This window comes from Clarias gariepinus, chromosome 26 (genome assembly GCF_024256425.1).
Source record: "Clarias gariepinus isolate MV-2021 ecotype Netherlands chromosome 26, CGAR_prim_01v2, whole genome shotgun sequence".
NCBI lineage: Eukaryota > Metazoa > Chordata > Actinopteri > Siluriformes > Clariidae > Clarias > Clarias gariepinus.
The window spans coordinates 5,724,435-5,747,574 of record NC_071125.1 but is presented as its reverse complement, the minus strand read 5'-3'; the positions used below and the strand labels follow the sequence as shown (position 1 = coordinate 5,747,574).

Here is a 23,140-nt window from a genome sequence, read left to right as displayed (position 1 = left end):
CCATAAAGCCTCAAGGCACAAGTAGTTCTGTCAGATGTTCAGGCATTAGTTAGGTCATTTAGAACAGAATGTTAATACTGTACATTGAAACAGATTTTCAGAAGCAGGAATACAAAGTGCTGAACAAACAGAGTAACAAGCACGATCAAAATAAGATACTGTTCTCTTGTATCTCTCTGCACATGCTAAATAGGAACAGTGCGCCCATGTAGCTTTGGGCGTCTATGATTTATGCATGGTATAACAGAAGGGTTTGCTCCCTGGTGGATTGAATTCAAGCCTCACTGAGATTCCATCGGGACTCTGTAGTTGGTAGCTTATGAATCTGATAATAACAATACGACACAGTACCATTTTCAAGTTAGTTTCCTCCAGCGATCAATTTCTGAAGTCTCCCTGTGTGTCGAATCTTTGTTCAGTTTTTTATGTCAGGTGAGAACAAAAGATCAATAGTAAACGATCATCATTATCTTCACTCCTTCTTCTTTTTTTCCTCACACACAGAAAGAGCTGATTTGGATCAACACTCCCGCCTACCATATGTCTTCAGTAAAACTGGCTTAATCATTCTGCATTAAAGGGAAGCGCTTCTGTTTCCCAAATTCTAGAAATCCACCTAAGTGTTAGTGAGGCTGGCTGAGTGTCTGTATCCAGTATATTTCTCATCAGTACTAGTTTACATGTATACATTTTACACCTCCTCTTGAGATGCACTCTTCCCTACCTCCAGAGCGCTGTAGTACATTCGCTTTGCCTCCTCATCCGTCTTGTCTGACATCAGGTATGATTTGATCAGGTACTCGTAGAAGCTATCTCCTAGGCCTCCAAGAGAAACGTGATCTGAAAGAAGAGAAACACCAGAGGACATCCAGAAGCTGTTTTCATTCCAGAACTTATGAAAAAAATATACACTGCTTGATGTTAGAAATGGTTCTTCTTTGATTCTTCTTGAATCTTCTTTGATTCAAAAAATCTAATCAAAATCTCAATCTAATTAGGTGCCTATAAAAACCTTTTTTAATGGATAATACTAGCATAGTGTATAAATAAATTATTTAACAGTCTAACACTTCAAGTGTCTTTATTAAGGCAATAAACGCATCATTTAGAGTCTCATTAGATCTGAGGAATCGATTCACAAAGATTTGGCTTTCCTTATTTAATTATTGTTCATTTAATTTGGTTGGTGGTAATAATTATTCTATTTTTAGTTGGTGGATTAAATTATAGTAAACTGTAAGAAAAGTAAAAAAACTGGCAGTGCACATTTACAGTACATACTGTATGAATACGACTGGGTTAGTTCCAGATAAACCCATAGTGTATTGAAAATATTTTTAGCACAGTACAAATATCATAGCTTACCTGAGATGTCTTGAACATGCTCAGAATATTTTAATTACTTTACACCTGGGCAAAACTATGTAAGATGTTTACCCTGGCAAAGGTCTTTAAATCCCAAAATGTCTTTTAATTTGGCATGCCCAAATGAACTTGACTTCAGCTAGTAGCTTCTCTGTGCAAAATTAAAACAAGTTGTTTGACAGCACTCACTGGACATACAGTACCACTACCCAGTACAACTGGATTATCTACAGAGCTCAGTGCAGATATGAGAAAAAGAATGATAGAGTTACTTGGAGCCATATGTTTACAACTAAAGACGTCAAAATTAGTTAAATCAGTTGGGAAATGTAAATACTTTGCCATGGTTTGGAATTAGACCCAAACTGTCACCCACAGCTGAGAGAAAATTAGTTCTGATGGTCGCGAACCAACCAGAAACCACCCAAGGCATAGGTCTGCCAAGGACTGGTGTTCCAGGAGCTGCCAGTTCTTGACAGACCTTTGTCTTGGTGGTTCCTGGGTGGCCTCGAATAAAGTTTGCAGCTGGCCATATGGACAAAGAAAAAGCCAGATTTTGGGGAAAGTTTTGACTAGAGATATGGTTGGAGGAGTAAAGGTGAAGCATTTAACCCCAACCCCAAGGGGGATGGAATAATGAAGAAGGAGGACTTACTCAGAATTTTTCAGCTCAATCACAAATGATCAACTACACCATTAAATCTTGGACAAAATTGAGTGTTCAAACAGGACAACATACATTAAAGCTGAATGCTGAAGCAAAATGTGATGCCTAAAAGTCAGGTTTGTTCCAGACAAACCTAACAAATTTAACTGGACTCTATCTACTAGGGCTGCACGATATATTGAAAAATTATGGTTATCGCGATAATGGTACATGCGATATCTGTATCGCAAAGAGTTATTAAGTTAAGAGATACTTAAAAGTATTTTTTTATTTAATTTTTGTTTAATAATATTTATTTTTTTTAAAAACAAACAAAACAGGCAAGCCAAAGGAAATATTTTGTTTAAAAGATGCTCTTGTTTTAAGACACTCTTGATGAGTGTATGGTTACACGTAAATAAAAAATAATGTTTAAAAGTAATTCATATTGTGTTGGCAGGTCTATGGTAATCAGAATATCTGCTGAGGGTTTTAAGTCATTCATAGTGTTTTAAAGTCTAAATATTTGCAACTTCCTTGACATATAGTTTCTTTTTAGGAATTATTTTAGTATGATCATTACATATAAATGATTATAAAAAATAGGCAATAATAATAATAAAAAATGCATTTCTCTAGGGAAATGTTATATCGCAAGAAATATCGTTATCGCAATAATCAACAACAATATTGCATATCGCATATTTTCTTAAAATCGTGCAGCCCTACTATCTACACATTCTGCCAAGAAGTGAGGTCAAATATCTGGATAAAACTACTAAAAGCTAATCTGCTAAAGAGAAAACTTGCTAATAGAACAAAATTTGCCAAATTCTGCAGGGTTTTGTCTGTTAAAGACATATTGTACAATCATTCTGCCACTAAAAAGGAAAGTCGAAAGAAATTATTTCAAGTCCAATATTACCATAACATTCATATGAAAATTAATATATTATATCACACTCATGCACACTGTGATAGAGTGCAGAGTTGAATGTGTGGCCTTGCTCCCCCCCCCCCCACATTCTTTACCTCTCCTTATCTCTCAGGTCTCTATTAGCCATTCAACTACAGTTACAATTATCTATTGCTCATTTTCCGTAATGTAGATTAAGAGCACTGGCTTGAACTTCTATGAATCTAAAAGGAAAAGAAAATTAATTTCCATGGCTAATGGACTGTATTGTCATTTTAATAATCCCGGGGTATAATGCCACATTCCACAGCTTTAGTATGATGGAGAAATGGGAAGGGTTGAGGAGAAGAATAGTGTACTGTAAGTGTGGCTAAAAACCTCAATGTCAGTGCTAACAAATGATCTCTATGTCCTTCAAGTGAATTTTTTTGGGTCTCACTTACGCTGGACCCAGTTCCCACTGACGGGGCTCAGGAAATTGGGGTACAAGCCCTGCGGCTTCTCGATCCTGTCCAGCAGCTTTCGGATGTTCATCACCTGAAACAATAAACAGCAGCAGTCTTGGCGTCAGTGTGTGGAACCATATTAGACACTCTGAAGATTTCAGCAGGGAAAATGGATTTTTCCATGATAAGTGTGTAAGCCATACAAGTGTATTCAATACGTACAGGTGACAAATGAAAGGAAAAGGCAAATGAGCCTCCACAAACCACTTTGTTCAGGTGATAGGTGCTTCATTGGGTTCAGATCTTTGTAAAATCCATGGTGTATGATTTTAACCTTCATCTTCATCTATCTTTTAACTTTTTTTTGCTTTTCATCATGGAAGAGGCCACATCTTTCAAGATAGAAAAGTTTTACTGTACGTTAAAAGTGACCGGATCTTTTGGACAATATACTCTAAGTGCACAAGGGAACCCAAACTATGCTAGTACAATAAACAAACATCCAATTACTTATTTTTCCTTTAATTTGTCATCTGTGTGTTATTTGCTTTCTATATGTACTGAACCAAACCTTCTCTGTGAAAATGGGGTTCCCGGAAAGTTCCGTCAGGTGCATGAACTCCAGGTGCAACGTCCCAAATTCAGCCAGGATGCTGCTCCCGGCCGACGCCCATCCCCAATTCCAACTGGTGCCACTGGAACAAAGGGCAAAGCAGCAGTGTGAGTGCTATCGCCCACGCAGTGTGCCACGGCAACCGGAAACCATGGCAACCGGCCCACTGTGTGAGTACATCCAGAGCCGCGTGGAATGGTAGGAGTCATGGCAACAAGATACGATGAAAACACTTACTGTGGTAAAATGGCAAAACAGAGCCAGAGATGTGTGGAATGTGTCAGAGCTCGCGCGCTGGATGTGAACAGACAAAATTAGCGCTGGCACTGAACTTATAAACCGCTTGTGCTAGGGTTATTTGGGATGAGAAATATCTGTCCCTTGGGAATGTCATCACTAGTTGTACAGTATTGTATAGAGTAAAAAAAAAAAAAAACGTCTACCGTAGAATATATCGGATTTACATGATTGCAAAGCCTCTGTAGTTTAGGAAATCTTGAAAGAATTCATGAAAGGTTTTCCACAGGCTAGTAAACAGCTGTCTGGAGGCTACATTCGGCCCTCTGGCTAAACTTTGGCTCCTATCAGCCTAGACAGCCACATCAGACAGTCATACTCTTCTGAGTACAATCCTGCCTTTATTTTTTCCAAACAGACCCTTTTACTGCGGTGTTGTTTGCGCCTCCAGGTACCACACTGAGAGAGGGTGTAATTCACTCAATTGCTGCTTCTAGTTCTTATTGTGAGAGCAGTCCATGGCTTGCTTGCGTTTTGAAAGGAAAATCGATAGCGGCGATGTCTGGGGAGGAGGAAAGGGCCAGGAGAAAACTTTTGTCTCAAAGAATCGATCCAAGTTGTCAGCAGGAAAGAGAGAGAGAGAGAGAGAGAAAGAGAGAGAGAAAAGAAAAAAAAGCAACATAGATGTTGGGAAGAAATCCCGTCAGGTTCCTTAATAACTACCACTGCTGGTCCTTAAATACACTGGGTTCTTATCTACTGGTATTGACTTGACATACTGCACAAGTGACATTTCATTTGAAATGATTTTTAAAACGTAGAAACAAATAACGGAATTATTTATCAAGGAGTGAATAAGTTCAACAGGAATCAAAGCTGCGTGAACTTTAGATCAACCTGAGGTTCGAGCAACTGGCTTTCATTTCACAGAGAGGGGAAAAAAAATGACGGTTCAAATGACCACTTTTTTTCATCTGATTATTTTTGCCCCATGTAGATAAACATTTTGTATTTCAAAGGGATACACTGCTTCTTTCATTTGAAAATCGATTTTGTACCAATTCCACACGCTACACCTAGTTGCCTTGTCAGTGTATTCACAGAGGGGCCCAAAAAAATCTATATACACTTCAACAGTTGTTATCTATGCGCTTTTTTAAAACTCGAATTGAATTATGGCAGCAATGCATAGTACAGTATTATGTTTCCTCTAACACACCATCTTTGATGCTATCATGTCAGACTGTCAGAAAAGAGGAATTTATTTTTTATGTTGAAGTTTTTGGGCTCCTTTGTATTTTTAAATACTTCCCATATGAAAGAATGGAAGAGTGTGATCTTGTATGATGTAATGTGCTATTTTATATTTACAAATACTATGAGGGTGAGTCAAAAATGATCTACTGTACACTATGGTTATAATAAAACATCTGTTGGCAACACTGTCTTATCAGCACTTTCCGGCCAAGGCTACTGTCTTCGCGTTCATATGTAACTGTGGTGCGGGTAAAAATGGACGCCCCACTCGTGATTAAGAGCATAAACAAAAGCGATTAGATACTTTCTCAATCGCAGACCTAGAAAATGTTCAGGAGTTAACCATCAGCATTACAATTTTCTGGGATTCTTAAGGGCCAATATTGGAACATTATCAGGATAAAAGTTCAACAATCAACAGCGCTTGTTATAGTGAGACACTTATTAAAGAGCTGAAGCCTAAACTTCGGACTAAAGCAGAGGACTGCTATCCAAGGGGAGGTGATCTTGCATGATGATGCACATCCGCACACTTCTGCCCACACTGTCGACACTGTGTTAAAGCGTCCTCCCTATAGTCCTGATCTCGCTCCATTAGACTTTCACCTGTTTGGTCCCCTGAAAGCAGCCTACGAGGACAAAGATTCACTTCTGATGACGACAGTGAAGACAGCGGTGTATTCGTGGCTCACAGCTCAGCCTAAAACAATTTTAAATGGGGGAATACAAAAGCTTGTAGACAGATGGACAAAGAGTGACAAAGAGAAATAAATTAAGAGTGTCATTATCAGCTTCTTATTCATTTAATGTTACTGTACATGACATTAATATATAGTATCCAGCCTATTTATATAAAACATGGTGACCTACTGTATATGGTGCAAGAGAAATACTTGTAAATCAGCACTGAAGGAGATGCAATCCAGTGGTATTTGTAAACATTTCTGCTACTACCGAAGTCAAAAAACCTGACTTGCTGCCATACTATACTGTATGAGTCACGCAGAGTAAAATGATTGCTCTCTTGTTGCTTTGTCGTAGTGCATGCAGAGGGGGAAAAAGGAGATGAGAGAGATGCTAAACTTGGCCTCCATTATAAATGCTCTCTACATCATTACCCATACGGGTCAGAACGGCCCTAGCATCTCTGGCTCTGGAAAAAATCAATGCCTAATAGAGTGAAGAGGGGCAGGGGCACCTAGGGACATCCTCTCTACATGATACAAACTGCCGTTTTTCCAGTTATTGGTGACTCAAATATCACACATATTTACTCATACAGTAAATGCTGAGAACACATAATCATGTGTTACTTAATGTAATTAACGATGCTAATATAGGTGTAATGGTAATATTTTGAAGAGTCCTGAAATATGGCTGTGTCATCTGGGAAGGAACAATCTGGTCATTCAGTACATTCAGGTCATCAGCTGACTTCATTTTATTGCCACATACATTTACTGACTTGCTGAGCCTAGACCTGAGGTACTAAAGCAACCCCAGATCATAACTCTTGTACGGTGACCACTATGCTTGATAGGTGCATCGCGTCATGCTTTTCTCTCCTTACCCTGATGTACCCTTCGCTCTGGAATAGGGTCAATCTGGACTCATCAGACCACATGACCTGTATAGATTGCGCCTAAATCACTGTCCTTCCAGGTTTTATTAATATGTAGGGTTCTTATCCCAGTTACAGTACTTTTACAAGTATAGGATCCTTAGTTGTTTTATTTTCTTGTTGTAGGCCAATAATTTGACCCTTCTGAAACAGTGACTTATTTCTTGGCCAGGAGGTGTACATTGCACGAATCGAATCATTTTCTGACTGACAGAACTTAGTTTAAAATTACAGTCAGATGTTAATGGGATTTAAAATGTTTAAAATAAAGAAAACAGCAAAAAGGGCGGCACAGTGGCTTAGTGGTTAGCACTGTTGCCTTGCACCTCCAGGTTATGGGTTTAATTCCCGCCTGTGCATGGAGTTTGTATCATCTCTTAGTGCTTGGTGGGTTTCCTCCGGTTTCCTCCCACAGTCCAAAAACATGCAGATTCAGCTAATTGTTGTTCCCAAATCGCCCATAGTGTGTGTACAGTATGTGTGTGTCCTGCAACGGATTGGAACCCTGTCCAGAGTGTATCCCGCCTTATGCCCTAAGTCTCCTGGGATAGGCTCCAGCCCCCACTCCGCCCTCCCCGGCACCCTATATATCCTATACATATACAGGATAGACACGATATAGGAAGTGAATAAGTAAGTAACAGCAAAAAGGATCTGGAAATCAGGCCTTGGATTTTGGAATTTTGTCCCAATTTACCAAACCTTTTATGTACAGTATCAGTCAAAAACTTGACACATACAGTACAGTACATTCTAAATCAAAAGTTTTTGTTTAGTGATTTATTTTCGATATCCTCTGACTATACTGGAGACTTCAAAACTGACACCTACGGACATAAGTGTACAGTATGTACTTACAGGGAATTTCATTTAATTATGGTAAAAATCGTTATGAAAGATGTTTACAAAAATGTCAGTTTTTTTCAGCTTTTTTATCGTTGGCTCCAAATTAGCCTGATGCACACTGCACATTAACCTGCATCATAATGCACCAAAACAGCTGAAACCTTTCATTAAGTCAATGTCAGCTTTGTTATCATTATGCAACTGGCACAATAAACTGAGATAGTGAGCCCTTCTGTGCTCCATTACACAATCAATTTAAAAAGACATTTGGGGACGTGAAGAGAAGAATAAACAAAAGCACAACATACAAACAAATTAATCATCATATTATTCCTTTGGCTGCATTTACAAATCTTTTAATCAGTGAATTGATTCATAGTCACATATCAACATACAGTATGCGTTGTGTTGTCTCTGAAGGGCCGATATACACTCTCAGTTATTATAAATTCATAGAAAGGTGACACATCCTGATAGGACAAGCTGCCGTTCGGCTCGGCATGACGTACCTGCCCAGGTTAATGACTCCTCGTGGGATTCCAGTCGGAGTGCTGAATGCCGGCAGCAGCTTCTCACCGAGCTCCAGGACCTTCTGCTTAAACACCTGAGAGACACAAGAGACGGAGACAAGCTGTCATATACACGCACCCTTAACCTCCGTATTCTGTTCAGTGGATATTTCGCTGGCCCGGGTTATATTTTTACAATTCATCCCAATATGACGAGTTTAAAGGTGCAGTGTGGAATTTTTAAAGACGACCACTAAGAATCCTATGATGTCACGAGCAGTGTTGGGGGACATAGGGGTATAACAGCAGGAATATCAGGGGCGGGGGGAGGAGGGGGGCATACTGTACATGAGGGTTGAAATTGTTTGTAATTTGCAAAAGAGGGCTGTAAACTTTACTAACCACTGCTTTAAAATACCCTTCAAACTAACTTGTTCCTCTCATAAAATTGCACACTATTGCACTAGTGCGGACAGAGCTACACTTCCAGTCCCGTGCACTTAATGACTGCGTGTTCATCTACGCAAATAAACCTAATTACGCGTGTCATAAACCCCGAGTCGGTATCGTGACATTAACGCTCGGATAAGAATCGGAACAGCTGCGCTTATGATGTCACATGCGGCCGTTTGATTAAACTATTACATACAGACATCCACAGTCTAATCAGAGCAGCTCAGATCGCTCACTAGCAGATCACGGGCGAGCGAGACCTCAAATTAGAGGTCTTACAGCTTGATTAACTCGCAGTATGGTAACTCTGTTTCAGAGTTTTATATTATCATATTTATGTAACTATATTTAAATAGGAAAAAACGTCGAATGATGTTTGTCTGTGAAATTAGAGTCAGAGAGAGTGGACCATGTCGTGATCAGTCTGTAAGATTGGAAATATGTGCAAATCATAAAATATGTACAGTAGCACTGCCATTCGTGGCCAAAGGAAACAACGCCTCGGGCACACTTATTAAAGTTTCACAGTTATCACAGGATATCGTTTGGTGAGAAAACTTGCAGATGGTACTATATGCATGTTGCCTACGGTGTTATAAAAGCAGATTGCTTCATTTTATTGGTGAATTTACTAGCCTGGAATGAAATCCATGTCAATAATATTCATCAAATACACCTAGAGGCATTTACTAACAACCAAACAGGTGTTGTCTAGCATCATTAAGCCACTGAAACACGATCAAGTCCTTTTCAAAGTCAGATTACTAATAAAACTCTGCTGAGTATTCATAAAGATTAGCGAGCGTCATTTCTGCCACATTATTCAGAGCCTAGTTTCAGTTTACTACGCTCAGTCAACTATCGTTGTCGCCCCTGAAAACACAGGTTTTACAGCCAAAACACAACGAACCAGTCAAAACAAAAAGTTAAAGTCTACATGCTCTCCTTCACAAACCATATACTGTACTACAAATACAGAGTCTCAGGACGGATATGTGGTACTGTACCGGGGAGCTTCTGCTTTAAAGGATATCACGACTAATCGAAATCAGTAGAGTCATTTATCACACTGGCATTAGGGTTAAATATGATTGCTGACTTCATCCAGAATTCCACTGACATTGGTATTGTTTTTGGTGCCAGATGGGCTGGTTTGAGTATTTGTTCTGCTCTCTGAGAGTCCCCAGAGATAACACAGTACAGCATAAAAAAACAAGAAACAAGTACTGAACATGGCTAAGTTAAAAATTGGAAACAGAGGAGGTGAGGTTTGTACAGTCATTTTGCCTGGTTTGCTCGAAAGTCGAATGTGCTTGGTATTGGATTATGGTGTTTTATTCCCTAAATAATTACTTGGAACAAAAAAACAAGGAGAAATGGTCAACCTGATACTACTGTGCTTCAATGTACTGTAGGTACGGTTTGTCCAGGTTAAAATGTAATTTTGGTTGTCTTGCAAAAGTGTAGTTTTTAGAAATGTAACTTTGTTTTAACAAATTTAAAGAACCGTTTGTTTTTTTGCCTTATTTTATAAATTTTTCTACAAAAATGACATAGATCTTTCTTCCCAGGACTTTAGCATAATGTTTGATTTGGGGAGTCGCGTGAACAAACGGGATTTAACTGATAAACACACGGACAACAACTCTCCAGAAATCTCACATACCAACCTGAAATAGCTTTTTGCACCAAATTTATTATCTCCTATTTGCACAAGGACTGTTTTTATATCTTCACTGCTAATTACAAGAAATGTTTACTGTTCTCATCTTAGTACTGTATGTCACCTCATTACCAGAGTATTGGATTGTGTTGTGTGTCGCTTCGTAGCTCTTGCATCTGCACATACAGATTAAGCTAACTGGCGTTCCCAAGCTGCGTTGGTAGTGTATGAATGTGCCTGTGTATGTTTACCGGAGGTCCTACCGTGGTTGTTAAAATAAGAATAAATATAATGGTCACCATTGGTCTCCACATTCCCTAGTTAGACAACAGAGATTCCTAGATGGATGGATAGATGAAATAACATTTTAACCAAACATAAGTTTGGTTTATATCTAGAATCCAAAAGAGGCATTATGAAGTGGTTACCAGTTTTACCTAATTAGCACGAAAAATTACTTGATATGGGTTAACACCTAGGAATTACGCCAAACAGCAAGAAGAATATATTAAACAAATTGAATTCCTTTGAAAAATTCAATCTAAAGATAGAAAACTGTCTAAAATAGAGGAATGTTGTGATGCCTTCAGTCACTGATGTTCTTAAGTTGTACTGTATTTGTTTCCAGATGTAGGATGTAAGATGTCTCCAGTGAAGTAAGCAATGGCAGTTGGCATCCCGGCATCAACGCTGAGTGTTTCATTCAGTTTACCACGAAACATATGTTTCCTGTCTTTACCCAGAATTCTGAGTGGCAGCTTGAGTTGGTAATTATCTTTAATCTAATTAGCAGAAAAGCTTGCTATGATGTAGCATCCAGAAAGTTACAAATAAGAAAGAAACAGAGGGAAAAAAAAGGGTCTGTTTTTTCTGCCGCAGTAAAGAAGAGGAAAATACTGTACCTCCTAAAGTTTCTCCAACTTCTGAAAAACCAGATGTCTTTACATACAGTCCTGTGCTTGAGTGAATGCTTGGTAATTAGAATAAAAAATAAACTTTTTCTGATACTAGTAGTGTTGTACCGTAAATTGTTTATAGCTAACCTTTCTAGGAATATTAGCTAAGAGTCAACTTATTACTATATATTTTTTTCTCTTTACTCAGGACGCTGAGCAGCAGCCTCGGTCTGATGAAAAGGCTGTGGCTTGATATTATGGGGGTCATCATTATGTTCCCAGGGTTCTCTGGTCCCCAGATTTTTATAGCACATAATTGGAGCATGACAAAGGTTTCTATGTTCCAAAGTTCTAGAGTCCTATGTTCCCAGAGTCCCAAGTTGAAAAGATTCTATGTTCCCCTGGTCTACATACTGTAGCATACAATGGAAACCTGAAAAAGATGTTCCCTAGCAAAAATACCCCCTAGCTGTGAGTTTGATGAAGTTCTTACTTAAGAACTCGTTTTTTTTTTTTTTTTTTTTTAGGAATTATTCTTTGTACTGTATGTGTTCAAAATGTTTTAAAGCTGCCAATTAAAGAAACTGGATAACATTCAGAAAATATAGTATTTGAATTGGTTCATATTGGTCTTGAACAGAACAGGCAGGTTAATCTGTGTTAACCGAAAATGAACTAAGGAACTGCCTCTTTTATGCTTAACACTATTAAACATATTTGTTTTTAAGGTATATTTTATGAAAGTTTATGATATTTATGTGAGTAACAATGACATCTGCTGTTTTTACCCAGAATTCTGTGCATCAAGGTCATCTTGGTAAGCGGTTATAATTCAAACCTAATTAGTATTATTTACTCACTCACTCGTTATCTATACAGCACTGCTTTATCTTGTATACGGAGTCGCGGAGGCACTGGAGGCACTTAGGGCACACTTAGGGCAATTTAAGGATGCCAATTAGCCTAATCTGCATGTCTTTGGAGTGCGGGAGAACATGCGAACTCCATGCACACAGACCCTGAAGCGGGAATCAATCCCGGACCTTAGAGCCACTGTGCTGCCTTATAATTCTTTTTATATAATATTATTATTGTTATTATATTTCATATAATTAGTATTATTCATACATATTATTATTAAAGATAAAGAATAATAACACAAGTTAGGTATCAATCATCAGTTTGCACAAATTAAAAAATCTTGATATTATTACGAGTTTTTTTTGCGCCTTTTTTTTTAGGAAAGAGAAAATTTTACCATGACACCAAAGTATTTTGGCATCTTTCATTCCTACCCAAAAAACTTTGCATGAATGTAAAATTTGACCTAATTATCATCAGTTGGAACTAATTAGCATGAGAGCTAGACATATTCGCAGTTCTTTTTTTTTTAATCACTCAGTATTTATACCCACCAGAATGTAGGCACAAAGATTCATACGAAATGAAGCAAGAATTTAAAGTGGAGGCTGATGGTTATCTCTCGTTTCATTAAGGAGCAGCACTCTAAACAATGTTTGCGCTGTTGCGTCAGTTATTGTATGTGCTATGACGTCGAGACTCGATCACACAGTCGGCCACATTGAGCAGAGAGAGCACTCGCAGTCAGTCCATTGATCTGCCATGAGAGAACGCACCGCTCACGATTTACTTTCGTTAGTTTGAATTCTCCGGACTACGCACAACACTGGAAAAACCCCTCCAGTAGATTCTCCTTCCTGTACTTCACTCTATGGCTTACAAAGTGTAATGAAGCCTAAATGAACACCTACGGTGAAGACAGCTTGAAAAACATATGGAATGTGAATGTCTTCTTTTTAAGGGATTGTAATACTGAACAATGGAGGGATCTGTTGCATGTGCAGCATAACACGGCAACAGAGACATCCAATCAGGGATGATTAAAAAATAAACTGTGCAATTAATGCAATTAAATGGAAAAAGATATTCTTGTTTGTACTCAATAATTCTGAAAATGCCATGTTTTTTTATTCCTTTAACAAGTTTAAAAAAAGGTCTCAGCTGTCCTCCAATGTGTGTCTGGTAAGGCTCCAAATGAAATACACAACACATTTCCTTAACATCATTTATTTCACTCCCATGATGACATGTGCTGTGTTTGGTGTTTATGTAAAGAGCGACAAGCCGGGGGGAGGAAATCATTTTATATGAGGTCACATTCGGCGGGGGTGGGGATCTAGCCATATATCCACAGTGCAGTGAAAGAGTATTTCCCCCTTTTTTAACGCATTTTTTAAATATATTTAATTGAAATAGGACTTAAATAGAACTTGTCTGAGAAACTGTCACAGCACTGTATCTCTGTATCTTTCTCTAGATAGATAGATAGATAGATAGATAGATAGAGTGGATGGATAGATAGTCTTCGTATGCTGAAGCATTGAAAGTTCCTTTAAACTGGGCATGTTATTCCCATAAACACACTCCGTAATCTTGTGGAAAGCCTTCCCAGAGAAGTTAAAGCTGTAAAGCTGCAAAGGGGTGAGCCAACATCGTATTAACCTCTACGGATTAAGAACTCCATTTTACTCAAGGTCATATGCATGGGAACGCAGGCGAGCGGATACTTTTGGTGATACAGTATATTCAAGCTTTTTAACGTGTTCAAGATAATCATTTAAGTTTTTATTCATGCAAAGTTTTGAATACCACATTCCCCTAAGATCAGTACTTTTAGTTTTTGACATGCTGAAATTTTTTCATGTTATGATGCGACAGGAAGTTTTGACACATCCTCCAAAGGGGCTTTACATTAATAATTTCTATCGGAATTTCATCTTTCTCCTTCTGACATGAAAGGAACTCTCCTGGTTCTTATCTGGATCTTGGAGCTTTAACATAAGGTGGCAGCTGGTCTTACACGAGGCTCCAGTGAGCTGTCAGTTTCAACAACTCAACCCTGGTGTTTTTATACAGTACAGAGGAAGGATCTTATTATACTGTAGTGACCCTTACTTAAACTATGCCAGATGATGAGTGCTAAACTTTTTCATGTTGAGGCTGACGCATCTACAGTATGTGAGTTTACAGAAAGGAAGTATGTTTTACCTTCCTGAAATTCTTCTTCATGTAAGAAAGCATTGTGTACAACAGATCATTATGCACATGGTACTGATCAAAAGAAAAAAGTCTGGAAAAATGTTATGTTGCTTTTGTTGCACAGTAATATCTGGAAAAGTTTATATCTGAAAAAGATCTTCCATTGTTTTTGCATAGAAGCTCTGCTTTTAAAGAGTGGATTTCTCTGTCCTAATTATAAACCAGCCAACCTATAATTATAGAATGATTGACAAGTCTGATAGCAAAATGTGATAAATGCCATATTTCAAACTTATCCTCTGCCACATAAGGTTGCCTACTGTATAACAGAACATTCAATTTGAAAAACACTATGCAATCTTATTGTGGAAGCTACTGCATAACTTTCACATTTTCAGCAAAGTATGACACGTAGCTTTCGGATTTTCAAGCAAAAGCCAAGATGTGACGAGTTAAATCAATTCAATTTTATTTGTATAAACCTTTTAACAACTGGCATTGTCGCAAAGCAGCTTTACACAATTAAAAGAATTATTTAAGTTTGTATACAATGTGAATGGGTATGAATCAAGATGATAAGATCGTCCCTGATGAGTTTCCTTGCCACACTCGGCGACTCCCTGAGATATAGCAAGAGGAAGAAACCTTGAGAAGAGCCAAAGCTGCTTTGCGACAATGATCATTGTTAAAAGCGCTATACATGAATGAATGAATGAATGAATGAATGTAATATATGAGGGGCCCAAAAAATGTACACAGAACACACTTAAGCAGTTGTTAACTATGCCGTGTTTTTAAAACTTTAATTGAATTATGGCATTAAAGCGCAGTACTGTATATATATATATATATATATATATATATATATATATATATATATATATTATTGACAGTAAATCACATACTTAAATAACCAACACAACCGCAGGCTGATTTATCCACTGTGACAAAACTGTGGGAGATGGATTTATAGCGTTTTGAAAAAAAAAAAAAAAAAAATCACCCAAAATTCACACTTATATAAGCCAAACTATTTTGACGAACTATTTTGAGATATGTGCTTTTTAACACCCTTGTGACTCAGAAAAGACACGAAATATTCTCTTTAAGTTTGCAATACCTCTTGCTTCATTTGAAAGGATTCCACTTTTCTCAAAACTGCAAAAAAAAATCATTTTGCTGTCAAACTGTTCATATGAACTAAAATTGTGGCCGCAGAGTTTTTTCATCTAAAAATGGTTATCATTACTTTTCAAAAAAAAAAAAGGAAAAGGGGAAAGTTTAAGCAAAGGGAAGAGTAAACAGGCCACACACACACACACACACACGGTGTCAAAGCTCGCGGTTTACAAATCATATTAATGGTAATGCAATTTAGAAAATGGGTAAAAAACAGCGTTTGCTTTCCATGGCCTGTCAGCAGGGGCGTACAAACGGCAAAAACAAAAAAATCAAGTGTGTGGAAATACTTCACAGCTTTACTTGAGACATTAGACAAGCAATTTGTTCCCTGACTGACTTCATCCAGGATGTTTTTCCCATAATTTACCTTATTTAGAGCAAGGCTAAGAGCTTGCTTTTACTTGACAGCTACAGTACTGTACTGTATATTAGCTTTGTGCTTTAGTGCAAAACGTAATAAAATAATCAAATAAAAAACCTTTGTCCTTAGACTACATTTAAGCAACAGAGAGAAGAAAAAAAAACCTGTAATGAACAATGGAAAGAAAAATAGCCAGTTACTGTGTGAACTATACAAAGGCAGACATAAAAAATGCTATATAATGAAGCCTAATTTTCTCTGCCTCTCTGTTGTTTCTGTTTAAAGCCTCAGTCTTTATTAGCAGCTGATCCGTTTACTATTGACTTCACATCTCTTCTCCCTTGTACTATCGCTGCCGTATATATTGCTTTTTTAAACGGCAAGCTGAAGAGGTTAAATTACATCCTGCAGTATCTCTGAGGCCCTTTTTACAGCAGATATTAACATACAGCTCAGCATTAGGCACACACACAATGCTCACATCCTTGCATTTACACCTGCTATTAAAAGCCCATGCGTCTGGCCTCTTTGCGAGCGGATGCTGGTTTGCGCTCGCGTTACATGGACGCCAATTACTGTAAAAGAGAAAAGTGCATACAGTATGCATTAGGTACCAGACAGAGGCATGAAGTAGCATTTATGGAAAAAATCCATCAGAAAGCTTGTGTGAAACTGGTTAGTGATTATAAAGGTATAGGCTTATGCTAGCTGGGAGCATAACGCATAAAGATCAGAGTTGTAATAGAGTAACGTATGTAATCATGTTGCAATGACTTGCTTTTGAAAGTTAAACTCTGATAATGTAAAAAAAAAAAAAAAAGTGTAAATGATAAAATGGCGTTGCAAAACCCTGACCGTTCCAAACACAACGTTGCTATTTCAACCTTAAAATGTAAACCTTTATTTGGAGCATTTATGCCAATTAACATTTATTCGCACTACAGTATGTCCAATCACATCCATGATCCCTTAAATTTCTAAAATTCTGATTGGAGATTGGGACAGAAACAACAGCTTCCCATTCACAGTGTATATCCCATGTCACGTGACTCGGTTTTATATATTTTTTTCGGAAATATCATCATAAGTTCCCAATCATCTTAGTTCCCAAATTACTCTACTGTAATATGGTGTTTGTGGTGCTTGCTGTTATGTAAAAGAATCTAGGAACACCAACATCATCTTCCCTTATTGTCCCCTTACTAAATCATGGATGAACTGTGATTTTTGGAAAGCTTAAAGAGTTCAACACACAAGCCTGATTACTTAAAGACCAAACAGTTTGACAAAGTGAAGCTAAAAGGTCTCAAAATCTCATGATCTAAAAAATTCAACAACAGATGAGAAACAAAGTAATTGACATGTATCAGTCTGGAAAGGGTTTCAAACTTGTAACAGTGGTGAACCTTCCCAGAAGGAGCCAACCTATCAAAAGTACTCCAAGAGAACACATCCAGGAACTTACTGTATAGAAGAACCTAGGACAACATCTAAAGAACTGTAGGTCTTAATTGCCCCAGTTAAGATCAGTGTTCATGATTCATCAATAACAAAGAGACAAAAATGGAAAAATTACCATGTAAGAGTTCGAAGGTGAAAGTACAAAAAGGCTCATCTCAAATTTGCAGAAAAACATCTTGATTATCCTTCCAACTTTTGTGGACTGATGAGACAAAAGTTTAACTTTTTGGAAGATGTGCGCCCTGTTACATCTGGCGTAAAACTAACACTCCGTTTCATAAAAAGAACATCATACCAACAGTCAGACATGGTAGCGGTAGTGCGAAGGTCTGGGGCTGCTTTGCAACTTCAGGACCTGGACAACTTGCCAAATTCCCCACTGTACTAGGAAATCCTAAAGGAGAACGTCCTGCCATCAGTTTGTGACCTCAAGCTCAAACGCACTTGGGTTATGCAGCAGGACAATGATCCAAACACACCAGCAAGTCAACCTCTAAATAGCTCAAAACAAAAAGAAGAAAAAAAAAAACATAATTATGGTTTTGGAGTGGCCTAGTCAAAGAGGAGATGACCTTTTATTCTGTGTGTGACTGCAAAATTCATAATAAAAAACGCTGATGACAAATGAGCACATCAGAACAGGATGAGCTATAAACATTTATCAAATCCTGCAGCTCTAATTAAGTAAGTGCTGACTTTACTGGAGTATCACTAAGCTGTGATACTCTAGTCATAAGGCACACAAGACATCATTGTCTTTTTCAGACAGGAACGCTTCTATGAAAAAAAAAAAAAAAAAGTGTAATCAACACAGCTCATTCCGTGTCCTATCTTTACCGCTGATGTGTTTTCTCAGCTCTGTGTCGGCTGCCTCTTTGTGTGAAAAAAGACGGTGTTTCGCGCTTTGTCAGATGCACATAATGCACCAGTCTTAGATGGTTATTTTTTTCCTCATTGTGATGCAATTTCACATACTCCTTCCATCTTATTTTTATTACATATCGGGAAAAACGCCCCATCTCTTTCCATCTCCACTAATTATTACCGAGGCAAGAAGACGCATGTGCGGTAGAATTGCTAACTCTTTCTGACAGCATTGATGGCACATAGCGAAAACAAGTGATTTTTTTTTCTACTGCGAATAAGTAAAAAACAGGGTGCATTATTATTATTATTATTATTATTATTACTGTAGCTAGTTTTCTCTGGTTGGAAGAATCATTCTGAGAAAGAAGCATTCTGAGTTCTGCAAAAAAGAAAGAATTTAGTATTTTATAATGTATGACCCCGTTCCAAAGCATAAAAACCCTTGACAAATACTAATATGAGCCACCAGACGGATCTAACAGAGGACACAATGCTTTATTTCACTCAGCAGCCTCAGCTCCCGAGTCTTAAATCAGTAGCATTCCACAGCTACGCCATTATCACCATCCAACCAAAAACATCCAACAGCTAAGTCATTATCCAAAGCTAATCGAAAAAGTCCCATGGCTACACTCATCAACAGGCAGTAAAACGTACCCCATTGGTACGCTACCCCAATAGTACTGGCTACATTAATCGTAATCTGGCCCAAAAAAATGAGGTAACAAAAATAAGTCCTACTGTAGCAGCAAGGGATCACCCCAGAGTAATTGTCCCACTGATGGCTTCATTAAAGACCAAGCAGTGACCATTTAAGCATAAATGACTGACTTAAATCCTATTAAAACCAAAGAAATAAAGCTTTAAAGGTTGAAAATAAGCTTTAATAACTTCTCTGGCTTCAATTCAAGATTCAAAGCCTTTAAATGGTGCCATTAAAGCTGCTGAAATATTGGCTTATGCAAGCAAAGGGTCATGTAAACAGCGAACATGGTGCTGGGTCTCACAGAGGACGGGACATTTCTGTTAGTGGCCTGTTAGTGAAGGGCTGGTTGGTGATTAATGTTTGCACCTTTTCACACAAGCTTTTAAAAATTAGTCATTATTCAGAGAGACAACGATAATTAACAAAGCTGCACCAGGAACAACAGACGGCAAATAGAACAGTGGGAATTGTAGACCTGCAAAAACATACACAGGCGTTTCGGAATGCAAATAAAATCAATTACTTCCTGTTCGTCTCAAAAGTGCACAGTCAGGTATGTTAAACAACAGAGTGAGATACAACATCGTATCAATCAAGCTACTGCATATGAAACCACGAAGCTGAGCCAATCCTGCAATGAGAAATTCAGGAAAAAAAAAGACTTCAGTGTAGGTAAGGATAAGAGGAGTGGGCTTGTGGAACGCTTTACATCCAACAACAAACCACCATTCTCTCCACCAACACTCTATTTTCATCATCTGACATAAAAATTCCCCAAAACACAGTCTCTTAGCAACACACCACCATTCCCACCAACAGAGCGTTTCCAAAACACCACCATTCTCACCAACACAATACCCCAGCACACCACCATTTTCACCAACACTACAGCCCAACTCATTACCATTCTTACCAACACTGCATTCCCAACACACCCAGCATTCTCACCAACACTGTATTTCCAATACACCACCATTCTCACCAACACTATAGCCCAACACACCACCATTCTTAACAACAGCATTCCCAACACACCACAATTCTCACCAACACTGTATTCCCAACACACCACCATTCTCACCAACATTATATTCCCAACACACCACCATTCTCACCAACATTACATTCCCAACACACCACCATTCTCACCAACACAATACCCCAGCACACCACCATTCTCATTAACACCATATTCCCAACACACCACCATTCTCACCAACATTACATTTCCAACACACCACCATTCTCACCAACACAGCATTACCAAAAACCAACCATTCTCACCAACACTGTATTCCCAACACACCACCATTCTCACCAACACTATAGCCCAACACACCACCATTCATACCAACACAGCATTCCCGACAAATCACCATTCATACTAACACAGCATTCCCAACACACCACCATTCTCACCAACACAATACCCCAACACACCACCATTCTCACCAACACTGTATTGCCAACACACCACCATTCTCACCAACATTACATTCCCAACACACCATTATTCTTACCAGCACTGCATTCCCAACATATCACCATGTTCACCAACACTATTGCGCATGAATGGTGAATAGCCGTTCAGCCTCAGACATATTCTGATTCTGCACAGATCATGCATGCTTTGTGTTATAATCTGGAGATCACATGTTCGAATCTGCTATAGCTATCAGGAGTTTGGGGAGCAGAATGGCCATGCACTCAGGGGTGGTATACTTGCATTTTTAAATCAAGCGACACTGACAGTGCTTTACTCCAGCAGTTCGAAAAGAGGCAGTTGGCTGGAATCGTATGCCTCGGGGGACGAACAGAATAGCCTTCGTCCTCCTCCCTGGTTTGTAGCTGCTACTTCATTTTCAGTTGGATTTTATTTGTACAAAAAAGCTCTGTTCAGTAACCTGGAGCAGTGTTTGATGTTGAGATTTGTTTGAGTGACAGAAAGTGGTATAACCTTGTACAGATCTGAAGAAAAAACATTATTTTATCAACCAAACATCCATACAGAATCAACCAACATTCCATGTTTCTAATTAACACTGCATTGATCCATAGTTCTCATTAACCAGATCACTACATAATAAGCATTAGGAGATTTACTTCAGGGCCCTACAGTAACCTTTGCTTAGTTCTATAAGTTCTATACTTTTTCGCAGTTTTAGAGTTTGTATGTGATTCATTCCAGACCTTGACAAAAAAATAAATAAATCACACACCTTTGTCCAGATCCTAAAAAACCTCCAGCCTTGATGCATTTGGCTGGCTTAAACATTAAGCCCACTGGGTCTGACAAAATAATTGCAGCCCAAAGGAATAAAATATTGATAACATGGACCTCAGCTTCCACAGGATGGTCCACTAGGAACCTTTCCATACTGGGTTTGAGAATAGCCAGAAGGAACATGTGATCAAAGTAAACCAAAAAATGAACAGTGTAACAAGCATATGAAAGGGAAAGTGATCGAATGAGAGCGAGAGAGAGAGAGAGAGAGAGAGAGAGAGAGAGAGAGGGGGAAGAAGTGTGAGGATGAGTCTCTGTAGAACATTTTATATAGATGAGTATGAGAAGCTCTGATGAAATTTCCAAGAGTTTCAGTTCGCTTAATTTGTCCCAGTGCAGCACTTTACTGGGACTCCATCACATTTGGCATTAACCTTATTAACAGTGTCACAGAAGAGAATCACACAGTGTCAATGCGTTCTTGCAGAACAGCTGCAATTGTGGATTTGGTCAAATAATAAGTTCTCCACCATGGTAAAGTTTTCATCATGGAAAAGCTTGTGGAGCTTCTCTAACATAACTGATAACAGGAACTAACTTGCCTAACAAATGCAGCACAACATTAAATGTAGCTGGAGATACGAGGGACGTTCATGGCAACTTTCTTGTGACATTTAAAGAAATAACGCTGCATATTTAAGTTTACAGTGTTTAAATGGTGAAAACGTTTTTTAGGGAAGCCATACTATACAGTATGTCAGTGAATGACGATCCTGGCCGAGGTGGCTCGGAGCCCATGAACAATGAACAATCAGGAGTGGAACACCATATTCTTGGAAACTTGGGAATGCAATGTTGGTGAGAATGGTGGTGTGTTGGAAATTTAGTGTTGGTGAGAAGGGTGGTGTGTTGGGAATGCAGTGTTCCATCCGTCTGTGGGAACTGTACACACAATCATTCACCAACACTAGTTGGCAACTCAGCTGGGAGTTATTGCCACATTCCACGTATAGTCCTGACCTCGCTCCAAGCTATTTCCACATGTTTGGGCCATTTAAGGAATTCCTGGGAGGCCAGAGTTTCAAACGTGAAGCAGGCAGTCTGATCATTGCTCTGGACTAGTAAGAAAACTTTTTACCTTGATGGTATCCAAGCACTGGTGAAACACTGGGATAAGTGCATTAGTGTAGCAGGAGATTATATAGAGAATTTGGCAATTAAAAGAAGATCAAATTGGTATTTGTTGACAAAACCTTATCCTAGTAACTTATCCTAAATATCTTCCTTCAACTGCATGTGCTTCATTTCCTAAATGACCCAGAACATTAAACATACTGTACCCTTACAAAGTAACAACTGTATGTACATCCAATGGCCTCAGGTTTCTCTTTGTTAGTCATTTTCTTTGGATCAAAAAATGACTGAAGCACGTTTCCCTTGCAAACTGACAAACTCTTTCAACCGTGTTCATAAAATCATCTGATCATCATTTAATTCGTATTACAAAAAACTTCAAAACTAGGCACAGGGTTAAGAATAGTAATTAACCCAAACACAAAGAAAGTGCCTACATTCATTTTTCGGACAAATAAGGGGACAAAGACAGCTGAACTGATGTTTTGGATAAGCACTTCTAACGTCCTTCAATTTTCACTTTTAGAACTAAATTAAGGAAAAAAAAAAAGGCTTATTTCTAATTATAAACCCAATAATGAAGGACTTTTTACATAATAAATGACACACGATCTTACAGTACTGTGCAAAAGTATTGAACCACCCCTTTTTGTATTTTTTACTAAAGACTTTTGGTA

At 38.3% G+C, this 23,140-nt stretch overlaps 1 protein-coding gene across 1 annotated transcript in view; it reads right to left on the bottom strand.

Moving 5' to 3' along the window:
- Positions 1-23,140, bottom strand: part of LOC128514052 (mannosyl-oligosaccharide 1,2-alpha-mannosidase IA) — a 242,873-nt gene that overhangs the window by 9,127 nt on the left and 210,606 nt on the right. The window contains exons 5-8 of the mRNA XM_053487698.1: positions 8,457-8,551; positions 3,945-4,068; positions 3,371-3,464; positions 725-840 (exon numbers count right to left, since the gene is read on the bottom strand). Of these exons, the coding sequence (XP_053343673.1) occupies positions 725-840; positions 3,371-3,464; positions 3,945-4,068; positions 8,457-8,551 (429 nt within the window). The remainder of the gene's footprint in view (positions 1-724; positions 841-3,370; positions 3,465-3,944; positions 4,069-8,456; positions 8,552-23,140) is intronic.